The 12,412-nt window shown below is 38.9% G+C and overlaps 1 protein-coding gene across 2 annotated transcripts in view; it reads right to left on the reverse strand.

The window, feature by feature from the left end:
* The window catches only part of PDE11A (phosphodiesterase 11A), a 369,784-nt gene that overhangs the window by 35,623 nt on the left and 321,749 nt on the right, over positions 1-12,412 (reverse strand). For both annotated transcript variants that reach the window (XM_079132189.1, XM_079132190.1), the window contains exons 17-18: positions 10,658-10,721; positions 4,303-4,377 (exon numbers count right to left, since the gene is read on the reverse strand). In XM_079132189.1, coding sequence (XP_078988315.1) covers positions 4,303-4,377; positions 10,658-10,721 — 139 coding nt within the window. The remainder of the gene's footprint in view (positions 1-4,302; positions 4,378-10,657; positions 10,722-12,412) is intronic.

The following is a 12,412-nucleotide window of genomic DNA, read 5'->3' on the forward strand; positions in this document are numbered from 1 at the left end:
GACATGTCTGTTGGGCAGACTCAATGAGGGAAACAATCTGTTGGGATTGGAGAGTTAATGGATTGCTTGAAAAAAAAAAAAAAACATAGTCAATTCTACTGTACTCAGAATGTCCCTCCCTTTGTTCTAAAAGAGAGCCAGGGCCTAAGAAGCTCTCTTGTGTCCTTATCGGTCCATAAGACTATCCTGCCTAGTTATAACTTGCCTTGCTTTATTGCCTTAGGGTAGGGGATGTCTGTCTTCTAGATACATGTGGCCTCCACATCATTTTGATACCCTTATAGGTTCTGAGGGCAGGTCCACATCATCCCTTGGTCCAGAGATGTTGGCAATGTCTGTATCCTTCAGATTCATGAATGATAGTGGGATTGGGTGAGGCAGAAATCAATAGCTGCCAAATCTGGGAAAATATCTGTAAACTAGGGAGAAGGTCACTGACTTCCATAGCCTCTGCTCATACTTGTCTTTTTCTGTGAAGTGTGAAGTACCAGTAAAGAAGACTGGAATTTGGAGAGGATGTGAAATATGCTGGAGACAGTGATAACTCTTGGGAACTCTGTCTTGGCCCAAAACATTCCTTTAAGAATATTCTCTTAGTCTCTTTTGCTTTACTATAACAAAATATTCAAAGCTGAATAACTCTCTAAAGAAAAGAGGTCTACTTAGCTCATAGTCCTAGAGGTTCAAGGACCCACATCTGATGAAGATCTTTTTGCTGGCTGTTCTAAGGTGGCAGAGGGCATCACATGGCAAGAGACAAGGAGTGCATGTGTGTGTCCCTCCCTTCTTATAAAGTCAGACTGGTTCAATCACAGAGGCTCCCCAGGTGACCTTACCTAATCCTAATCACTTCTCAAAGGCCCTGCCTTTAAACATTATAGTCCTTAAATTACTACTGTCTTACTACTTCACAATGGAATTAAATTCCAACATGTGAAACCCTGGAGGACACATTCAAACTGTACCTGAACCATAGTATTCTGTTTTATTTTTCTTTGCTATTGAGCTGTTTGTTCGTTTAGTCTGTTTCTAGTGAGTTTTCCTCCTTCTTCAACCTTTAAAATTCAGGGATTTTTAGTATGTTCACAGAACTATGCAACTATCACCTCAATTTTAGACCATGTTCGTCACCCCCAACAGAAACCCCGCACCAAACAGCAGCATTGTCTCCCAGGTCCCAGCCTTTGGAACCACAAATCTACTTTATGTCTGTTTGAATATGCCTATTCTACACATTTCATATACATGGAATTGTATGATATGTTTTTTTCTGACTGGCTTCTTTCATTTAGCATGGAGTTTGCAAGGAATATGAAGCAGGTATTAGTACATCTTTTTTTTTTTTTTGCCAAATGATACGGATATACCATGTTTTATTTATTCATTCATCAGTTAATGGACCTCTGAGTCCACTTTTTGGCTATTATAAATTAATGTTCTCATGTACCTTCATGTGTAAATTTTTGTGTGGATGTATATTTTCATTTCTATACCAAGCTGTTGAATTTCAGGGTCATACGGTAACTCTGTTTAACTTTTTCCCAAACTGTTCTTTAAGGCAGCAACACTATTTCACATTCCCACCAGCAATGAATGAAGTTCTACTTTCTGCATAACCTCACTGACACTTGTTATTGTCTTTTTTATTCTAGTCCTTTTAGAGGGGGTGTGAATTGCTGTTTTCAGTAGTTTCAACTTGCATTTTCCTAATGGCTAATGCTTTTGAGAATTTTTTTTATGTGCTTATTGGCCATGTATGTATTTTCTTTGAAAATGTATTTATTCAGATCCTTTGCACATTTTAAAAATTGAATCATCTTTTTATTGTTGTGATTATTTTTTTAAGTTCTAAATTCTAGGCCCATATCAGATATATAATTTGTAAATAATCTCTCATTTTGTAGATTGCCTTTTCAGTTTCTTTAAAATCTCCTTTGATACACAAACATTTTGATGAAGTCCAATTCAATATCTCTGGATCGACATCTCTGAACCGTATTGTTTTTTATCTTTTGTGCTTTTGGTATCATATTTAAGACACCACAGCTAAATCAAATTCAGAAGATTTCTACCTGTATCTCCTTCAAAGAGTTTTATTGTTTTAGCCCTTACATTTAGGTTTATGATCCAATTTAAGTTTACTTTGGGTATGATGAGAGGTAGGACACCAACTTCACTCTTTTCCCCTATGGATATCCATGTGTCCTCAAACTATTTGTTGAAAAGACCATTTTCCCCTCCATTGGATTGTCCTGACATTCATGTTGAAATCAACTGACCATAACTGTAAAGGTTGATTTCTGGATTAGTCAATTCTTTTTTTTTTTTTTTTTTTCTTTTTGGGGGGGGGGTTTGCTGGGGATCGAACCCAGGGCCTTGTGCTTACAAGGCAAGCACTCTACCGACTGAGCTATCTCCCCAGCCCCTGGATTAGCCAATTCTTAATCAATGTTCAAGGAGAGGAAAATGAGTGTGAGGTGCCACCTTGTCCTGTGCTTTCCCTTTACAGCATTTTGCATCTTGTAATAGAATTTTCATGATAATTTAATGTCTATATTTTCTACAATTTGACAAGGTCCTTGAGGCCAGGGAAGATGGCAGCTTGATGCTTGTTACTGGACATAGTGCTTAGCTTCCTGCTTGACACATGAAAGTGCTCAACCATATTTTATTCACTGACTCCCTGCTTCTAGTGTTGACCACTGGTTGTGGTCCAAGTTAGCCTTTGTCTCCATAAAGTTACTTTGATGACTTCTGGGACCATGATACCTGAGGGGGCTCCAGGACAATTTTCTTTATAAAAATCAGGAGACATTGGATGCAGCAGGTATCAGCTCTTCATGAATGCACTTCCAGACACTTCTGGAAAGGGACTAGGGAGGGATTACCCTGCCCCATAGGATATAGTCATCAGTTGGGCTAAGGAGCTTTTGTGAAAACGGAGAAGCATTTAGAGCCATGTTTCCACCACAAAGTTTCATTAATGTCTTCAGAAAATGCCTTCCCTGAGCCTACAGAGAAAGGCTCCTCAGTGCTGTGCCACTGCATCTGCCAGCTCACTGTTGCTGGCGATTTACTCACTTTTTTTTCTTTTCATTTAACTAGATGACCTGTAGTATCACTATAGTGTAAATCCTTCAGGGGATGCCTCTGAAACACTTTATAAAAGGAGAGAAAAACTTTTATTTTAAAGCTGAGAGAAATTTGGGTTGTACTAGGTTTTGACACAGAAATGTATACATCCTGACCTAATAGTTTTAGTTTTATAAGGAAATTTGGGGACACCACCAAAAAAGATTAAAGGGATGTTCAGAATCCTGTGTAACTAGATGTTGATTTGAAAACTAACATAATTGGTGTGTGTTTTGATCTACATGGTCTTCTGACTTTTTTCTGGGTAAGCAACTGGTTATGAACAGTCATAGTGAGTCTGACTCCTAGCTAGTCAAGCTAGGAGATGGTTCTTCAGCTTTTTCTTGGTTTTAAACGTCAGCAAAGAAAGCCATCTTAAAAGTCTTAAAGATCTTAATTTACCTCCAAATATTCTAGACTCTACTGATTTGAATGCTCAAAAACACATGCTAGACAATTGATGCATTCCTTGAACCTACTTTGCTGTGCTGCCAGGTTTTAAAATTCTTTGCACCACTCGGGTTATATGTTTTTAGCTAATCGTTTGTCAGGAAGAAAGAGGCTGCCGGCTCCTTGAGGCTGTGATGGAGGTATTTATGTCTCCTTATCCTGATGTGAAAGAAGAGCAGCATCCTGAGCCCATCGCAAGCTTTCTCAAATAATAACTGAATGGCTGGGTCCGATATAAATAGCATCCCATTCACCACAACCTAATTCTCCGGGTGAAACTCTCCATTTTGCCAACAAAGGAAAAAACAGGTTTGAAAAGATTTACTTTTAGGGATTTTGAAAGTTCAAAATTGGTAAATAAAACGTCAAGGCTGGAGAGCTTGGCTTTAATCTTTTGCTGTATTTCCATTCCAAAGTGTGCACATGTGAAATTCCAGCACTGAGTTTTGAATTATTTGAATTCCACTCTGCATGCCCTCCCTTGTGCCTGCTTGTCCCACTGTGGGTGCTCAGGAAAGGCTTGTTAAGTAGCTCACCGCTCTTAATCGGAAACCTGGGAATAAAGTATTTAGCATTTAAGTTTAATTAAAGTTTTAAACATTTAGGAGTCCTTTCTTAAATCCCTTCTCAGTCTTTCCCATTTTCAAGTTGTGATTTGAAGATATTTTCGGAAATGTCATTCAAAAGGGTAAGTACGTGACAATAGAAGGATGAGCTTACTGAAGGAGTGAGTTTGAGTTCTGATCTCTCCCGATCTCCTTGTTCAAAGAACTCACTGGTTACAAGTTCAGCCACCTGAAACACAGAAACATTTTAATTCATGAATAGTTTACCCAGAGACTAGGAAGTTATTTCTGGCTTAAGAACATGGTGATTATCTTCAACACAATCATTTTAAAAGCTTATGAGGAAGTCTTAACCTTTTGTGTTCAAAGGTATAACAGAATTTAATCAATGAAACTGATTTCCTTTTAATGAGGAGAATTTGTGCAGTATAGTTTTAGATGCATGCTAATAGATGATTAGGAAAAGTTCCAATATAGAAAAATGAAGCTAATAATAATTTATATCAATACTATATGTTATGACATTATAATGTAGCTAACTTTTTGATGTTTCTATGTAGATTTTTTACTGTGCTGCATACTTTTATCTTAGTCTGACTTCATCTTGCTAACACCTAAACTCCATAGCTCCCTTCCCACCAATATTTGTGTGTGCACTCCAGAAGGGATACCCTGCCCCTTGCTTTCTACTGTAGCAATAAATCAAGAGGCAAAAATCAGGATTCCCAATTCACATAAAACTTTGAAAGTATGTCAAAATATGGTTTGAAGAACATGGTCTTTGGGCTGTCTGAATCTAGCCACTTTGAGTGTACATAGATTCAGTGAAGTGTTAATTCATGGCAGGCTCCGGTTGGTACCAGCACAATGGAATGATCCTTCTACCCCAAACCCTAGAGACCTACATTTTGGTGTGGAAGATCAACAGCCCAGCTAAAGAAATTAATTTTTCTTATCCAAGATTGTACATCTCAAGATAGTTCATGGAAAGCAAACTGATACAACAGGTAAGTGCTGGACAGGTATTTTCAATAACACTGTGATGTGCATTTAAGAAATTTCTGACAATCCTAGACAATCAATGGCAAGAAAACCTGGATCCCCAAACTAGTTTTCCTCTATTTCAGGCTCTTATAATGATCTTATGTTCGGCAAAAGTCAGATGCATTTAACTCTGTTCAAGTGTGCAAAATCAAGATAATTTGCCTAAGTGTATCTCAAGAGATGGGTCATAGATAAAACTTAAACACATCAAACTCACACACACTTACACACATGCACACACTCACAGATCTGAGGTAGCAAGTGTGCAATTTTATAAAAATTGAATATCCAGTAAGTTCAGATTTCTGACATTCCTAACAGCATGCCTGGGTCCCTTCCAAGAATGCAACTGCTTAAAAGAAGTTGGAAATGACTTAAAATATTGTCCTTCCCCAATCTCTGACTACAGTCACTTCCCTTGTCCCTGCCTGTTCTTAGGACTTGATTCACTCTGTCCTCTCCAGTCTTTGCCACTACCTTCCACTTCAGGACTCCAGGCCTCTCCTCTCTCTGGCATTTCCTTTAAAGAAATGATCCCCTTAGGGTCTGGCCTCATCAATCCAGTTCCCAGAACACTCCCTCAGCCTGAAGCTGGGTCTTTTGCATTAGGAAATGTAAATGTGCACATGGCACCCCAAGGCAGGAGACCTACACAGGTCCACAGCCCCTGGAAAGCAAGGAAATGAAGAAGAAATCCTATCCTTACTCTTTCTAAAGTGGTCCTAAAAACTCCCCTGTGCTTCTTTCATAGATTAACTTGTACCACTGCTTTGTTTGTACTTAAAAACCCAATCAGGACCATTAAGTGACTCCTGATTGAATTTTTTATTAAAGAAGGAAATTGAGATGCTAATCAGGCCTTGAGGGATCACAGGGGAAACCCACATGCTTAGAGTCATGTTTGTGAGGAAGGATAAGTAGAATAAACACCAGAATTTAAAAAAATGAAAAGGAATATTTAAAAGGTCTAATCCCAAAATCTAGGAAATTAGAAATACATTTGTATTTTGTAGAATGTTCTATTCTTTTGTTCAAATTTCATAGTATCAAGGAGTATAGTTTAAAAAATATCTGAACCTGATAAATTTGGGGACAAACATGAATGACATTTCCAGCTTAGAACCATGACAAGATTTGTGATGGAAAACATTTACAAAAACATGGTTTCATGTGTTGTCTCCCTGAATTATTATGTTTCTGCACTTATTAGCAGAACTTCACATCCTAAAAATAAAATGTTTATACTAGTGACTAAGAAGATCACCTATGAATGCCTGTTGGGCTTCTAAAGTTGGGCAGAAAATGCGTTCCTCTTAGTGAGGCTCTAAGTAACTTAGCAAGATCCTGTTTCAAAATACAAAATAAAAAGAGCTGAAAAAGTAGCTCTGTAGCTCAGTGGTAAAGTGTCTCTGGGTTTAATCCCTAGTGGAAAAAAAAAAAAAAAAAGAATAAAGAAAGAACAAAGAAATTGTGATCCTTCCCTCCAAGTATTCTGCCACATACTTTTCTGTCCCAGGTAGGCTATTGCTTCCTTAGTTCTTGATATGTATTTCACTGGGTTTTCTGAAGGTCCTGGTACTTCATACCTCAGCCCACTCTCTTTTCAGTCTTCTCTACTTTTGTGAGAAACTTCCTCCCTATCTCTACCTCTCCACCTCTTCCCTCCTATGACTGGCACCTCAGTACTACACTTTACTCACCTACCTGTTCTCTGCAGTCTATTTTCAAATTCAATCTTCCCACATAATAGGTAGAAATGTTGAAATGCTATCGATTACACAGATTCTTTGCGGTTACCCTGCTTTATGTGAATTTTTGTGACTTGAAATATGTCACACTAAAATTAAAACTGGAACTCAAATGGAGGAGAGCTTTATAAGAAAACTGCCCAATCTGTATTCAAATATGATGTGAGCAAGAAATTAACCTCTATTTTCAGTAAGCAACTGAAATTTCAGAATGTATTTGTTATTGCAGCAACACTTAACCTAACCTTGACTAACACAAAATTGGTACAGTTATTTAAAAAGAAAATAAAAAGAAAGAAAACACCCTGAAGTATGTGGCATGAGCTTGACATTAACCAGCAAGGAGGGTTTAAGGATCACAATCTATATTAAACAATTTTGTGCAGTTATCATTGAAATGAAGCTAATGGTGTTCTAAATGAACTTTAAGTCTTAGGAGATTAGAAAACAATGTGAGTAGTATGTGATGGTTGGTATAGACTGTTTCACTAGGTATATTCTACAGGAGTGAATTTGGGAAAGGATCAGCATGTTTATAACTAATGAAAGATAATAGAAAAATACAAGGTCTTATACAGATGGAAGGTGAAGCTGCTTCTCAACCTCAAAATGTAAAAATTAAAATTAAGGTATGCTTTAAATGAGAAGCAAATAAGATTCAGTCTCATGATAAGAATCCAATTAAAAATATGGCCAGAACACCCATATTTTAGAACTCTGAATGAATTAGGTGATATGCAACAAAACTGGACAAAAATGTCGCAAAGAAATGATTTCACATGGTTATCTCACTGAAATCTTTGAGGCTCACAGTACTAGGGATTAAACATCACAAGAGAGAAAGGAAGAAGTCTATTTACTATGTTTATTTATTCCTGAATATAAGGAAGCAAAAAAAAAAAAAAAGAAAAGAAAAGAAAAAAAAATCTAAGAGGTTCCTATGAAAAAGAACTGTATATGTGGTAATTGGCAAATGGAAATAACTAGAATAAAATACATAGGAAGCTAAATGTTTAAGAGAGTTCTAATGCTAAAGTATCCTTGAACTTGTGCCTATGTAGAAAGTCTTGGACTCTCAGACATCTTTGGGTGAGAAGCAGGCTGAGAAAGCTGCCTGACCTGCAGATAATGCCAAGGAGGATGATGGAAAAGAGTAACTTCCCAAAGAGAATCGAAAAATTGTGGAAAACAATGAACTGGGCAGCATATGCCAGGGAATGAGGTCCACCAGCATGAGGACAGCCCTCACAGGGAATGCCAGTGGGATTTGGGAATTGCCATGAACACTGACTGCCAAATGTGGCTTATAACTTCCTTTTATGAATGGGAGTGGTATGATGGATATTTTGGGTTTCGGATGGTAGCCACTGTATCTTGGGCATGTGTAGGTGTTCAATTTGAAGAGGTGGGCACATATTATTCAGAGATTCTGGACTTGGAGTTTGATGCCATGACTGATGGGATGCAGTCTTCCTTGGGGAGAGATGAATATATTTTGTTTGTAAGAAGGAGAGTGAGTTACAGTTTTGGTGATTAGAAGGGCAGACTGTGGCAGTCTGCATTTACCAGCTATTCTGACTTTCTGTTTGCCAGACACACTGAAGGATGTGGAGTGGGGTTATGTGAGCTACTGGGGCCACTCAATGGTTGAAGAAGGCATTTAATTGGCAGAGCAAGATCCTCCCAGGCTCCTCCAGAATGATCTAGATAGAGGCTTCTCCCTCAGCCTAGTCCCCAGAGAGGACGAAGAGGTGCTAGTCAACTCTAGATGTATATATTCATGAGCAATTTGTTGAGATTTTTGGGTTTGATAACATAGTCAATTCTGTGGACACAATTCTGTGTGGGAAAGCATAAAACATGATGGAGCATGAAGGCTGGGAGCACAGCCTGCTAGTCCTGGAGGACCTCAGGTGACTTACTCTTTCTAAACCCCATCTTTCCCATTTGTGAAATGAGGATAATAACTGCATTCACTTCCTAAAGTTGCCAAACATTGTAACACACTAGGTGACTAAGTCCACAGGAATTCGGTCTCTCATAGTTCTGGAGGCCAGGAGTTCTTCAGCACACTGAGCAGAAATTGAGGTATTTGCAGGGCTGTGTTCCCTCTGAGGCTCTAGGAGAACATCCATTCCTTGCCTCTTCAGTTTCTGGAGCTGCCAGCTTTCCTTGGCTTGTGGCCACAAAGTTCCAATCTCTGCCTTGCCTTCATATTGCCATCTCCTCTTCTGAATGTGTGATCTCCTTTGCTGTCTTACGAGGAGACTTGGGACCAGCTAAATATTCAGGGTAATCTCCACAGGAAAGATCTCAGATCCTTACTATAATCATATCTGCAAAGATACCTTTTCCTTGTAAGGTAATGTTTACAGGTTTCAGGGGTCAGGACCTCATATCTTTGTGTGGGCATTATTCAGCCTACTATAGTCACAATATCTTTTTTTTTTTTTTAAATAATTTTTTAGTTGTAGATGAACACAGTACTTTTATTTTATTTATTTATTTTTATGTGGTGCTGTGGACCAAATCCAGTGCCTCATACATGCTAGGCAAGCACTTTACCACCGAGCCAGATCCTAACTATACCTATCTTAAAGGGGACTTTAAGAATTAAATGATAAAATAGACACAAAGCAGGTATTTATTGATATATGAATGTATCTTATTTCCCTAAAATGTCAAGTCTTAAGGTACCAAGTTGCTATTTTGTACTCCACAGTCCATATAGTAGGTGTCACATAAAACTTTGAAAAACATGCCTATAGGCCAGGCACAGTGGCACACACCTGTAATTGCAGTGGGAGGCTGAGGCAGGAGGATTTTGAGTTCGAAGCCAGCCTCAGCAATTTAGCAAGGCCACAAACAACAGATACCCTGTTTCTAAATAAAACAAAAAGGGCTGGGAATGTTGCTCAGTGGTTAAGCACTCCTGGGTTTAATCCCTAGTACCAAAAAAAGAAAAAACAAAACAAAACAAAAAACCCAAGTCCTAATCCTAGCACTTGGAAGGCTAAAGTGGGAGGATTACTTGAGCCTAGGAGTTTGAGACCAACCTGGGCAACATAGTAAAACCCTGTCTCAATGAATAAATAAATAATAACATAAAACAAAGGAAAGCACACTTAAAGTGCTATTAACCCCTAAATAATATCAGTAATCAAGAATCTTGCGTTGGGTGGTTTCTTGATTGAAAACTATTGATGCTATAAAACCAATGTTTATTTAAAGGCAGAGAAAACAGATCCGTGTAAAGGTATGTTCTTTTGGAGACAAATTAAATCAAATATTGCACACTTTGACAGTAAATCCCTTTAATATATAAATAGTATCTGAAAAGTAGAATTTCCTTTTCACCACCACTCCTCTTTTTTTCCAGAGGTGAAAAGAGGCCCTTGTGTTAAGACATGATTACCTATTCAAAAACATTATCTTTGAATGCGTGCCTTAGGATGTGGTCAAGGTGCTACTCCAATTTAGCATGTTACAAAAAATCTTAAGAGTTGGAAGTACTGCTCAGTAGAAGCACAAAGAAGAAAAGGCTGTGGGATAAACAGTGTTGCCACTGGTTCTGCTGCTGCTTTTTACACCATGTTAATACTGATGCAAATAGACTGGGGTTTCAGTGCCTGGCAGTTAGGGCTCTGGGAATACCCCCCCAACACTACCCCCCACCAGTCCCTCCTCTGCTGAGCCCTGCCATTAATCACCACTTGCCTGTCTGGAGATCTCCCACGGTTTGGTCACGGCTCCAAGGTCACAGGCTGTCATTAACATTGATCTGAAAAACAGAACCAAACAAAACAGCCTGAATAATCTTTTGTTGCATTCCTAAACAAACCCATCCTAGATACATAAATAAATAAAATGGAAAGGAGGCCAGTTCACATCTTCTTTCCCTCAACAAGGGGCAGCACTGTTTAGAGTCCCACTTTCAGCATCTCTATCATGAGGCCACACTGCTTAGGAAGACAAAGCTCTCACACATTCTCCTGTGGCCCTTTTGTTTTGTCTGCAGCAAATCAAGGAAAGCTACTTGCTGTCTACCTGAGTTCAGCAGGCTCTTGAAAATAATTTATAATGGACCATTAAAAAAAAAAAAAAACTATAAGCAAGGGAATCTGTATATAATAGTATATACATTACAGTATGTACATTACATACTCATTCCTGATTGAAGGGAATGGAAGAAAATCCATACCAAAAAGGAGAGGCACATGCCACATAGGTGCTCTTTCATTTTCATGGGCTCCGTGGAGCCAGGATTTATGGAGGAGAGTCTCACTGTTTCACTCCAGTTTACTACCTGGCTCCCATCATGTTTTATAAGCATTAAGAAGAACCACACTCAGCTCCAGCTTTCCTTGATTTGAGCACATAAGAAAGCACAGGAATGCTTTGAATGAAAATTTCGAGGGGCAGATTTATCTAGGATTCATTCCATGGAAACATGGGAACAATTCAAATTGTGGAGAGTCCTAGTGCTTATCATTTGATGTGGTAGGTGGGGGGAAAAAGCACATTCCTTCTCCCAGATCTGTTTTCTTTGGGCTAAAACCAGCAGCATGTGATGAAAAATAAGACAGGATTTGAGCTGAGAAATCACATCTTGGCTGACAGCTTTGGGAAGAAAGGGCTGTGTTGTTAGAGGTCAGAGGCCTGTCCTGCTGCCGGGGTTAACATTTTATACCACGCCACATCACAGTGCCTTGGAAACAGGTCTGCTGCCCAGATGGCAGGGGTCTCCAAGGTAGGGGGGTATGTAACTTCCCCAGGAAACCCCTCCAGGGAACCAGAGTCCAGATGACAATAGGTCATTCAAGGCATAAGCTAGCAGCACCAGTATCCATAACCCTCTGGGACCAGAGCAGCACTTAGGAAACATGGAATTCCCAACACCCCCGAGCACCATGCAAAGGAAGACACATCAATCCAATCTTCATTTTTTATTTTCTGTAAGGAGCATTTCTAAAGAGCTCCCATGTGCCTATCTCTGTGCTAGGTGCTTTCTTTCCTAACTACTAACTTGTATCTAAATGAATCCTCGTCACAACCCCCAGGCGAAGGGGCTATTATTATTTTCAAAAAGTAAGGAGATGCATGGAGAAATTTAAGTAACTTTCCCAAGGTGAATAAAGGATTTGGGATTCTGTGTTTATCACAAGACTACCAGACCCCCTCCCTGCACTCCAATGCTTCTCATTTTAGATTCTGTCAGTTCCCAAGGGGACAAGACTTTGGATAATGCATCAGACTTTCAGTCTCCTGGATGGGAAATAATCTCTTGAGGTGATCTACTTACATCATAACTTGAGAATTAGTTTCTGTTTGATAAAGCATTTGAAACTTCTCAAATTCATATTGCCTTAATCAGCCAATCAATAAGTTTCTTGAGTATCTGCTAGGTGCTCAGAAGATGACAATTCTAATAGCTAGGATTTATTGAATAGCCACTTCTGGGTGATCGGCATA

This window comes from Sciurus vulgaris (assembly GCF_902686455.1).
Source record: "Sciurus vulgaris genome assembly, chromosome: 3".
NCBI classification, from domain to species: Eukaryota; Metazoa; Chordata; class Mammalia; order Rodentia; family Sciuridae; genus Sciurus; species Sciurus vulgaris.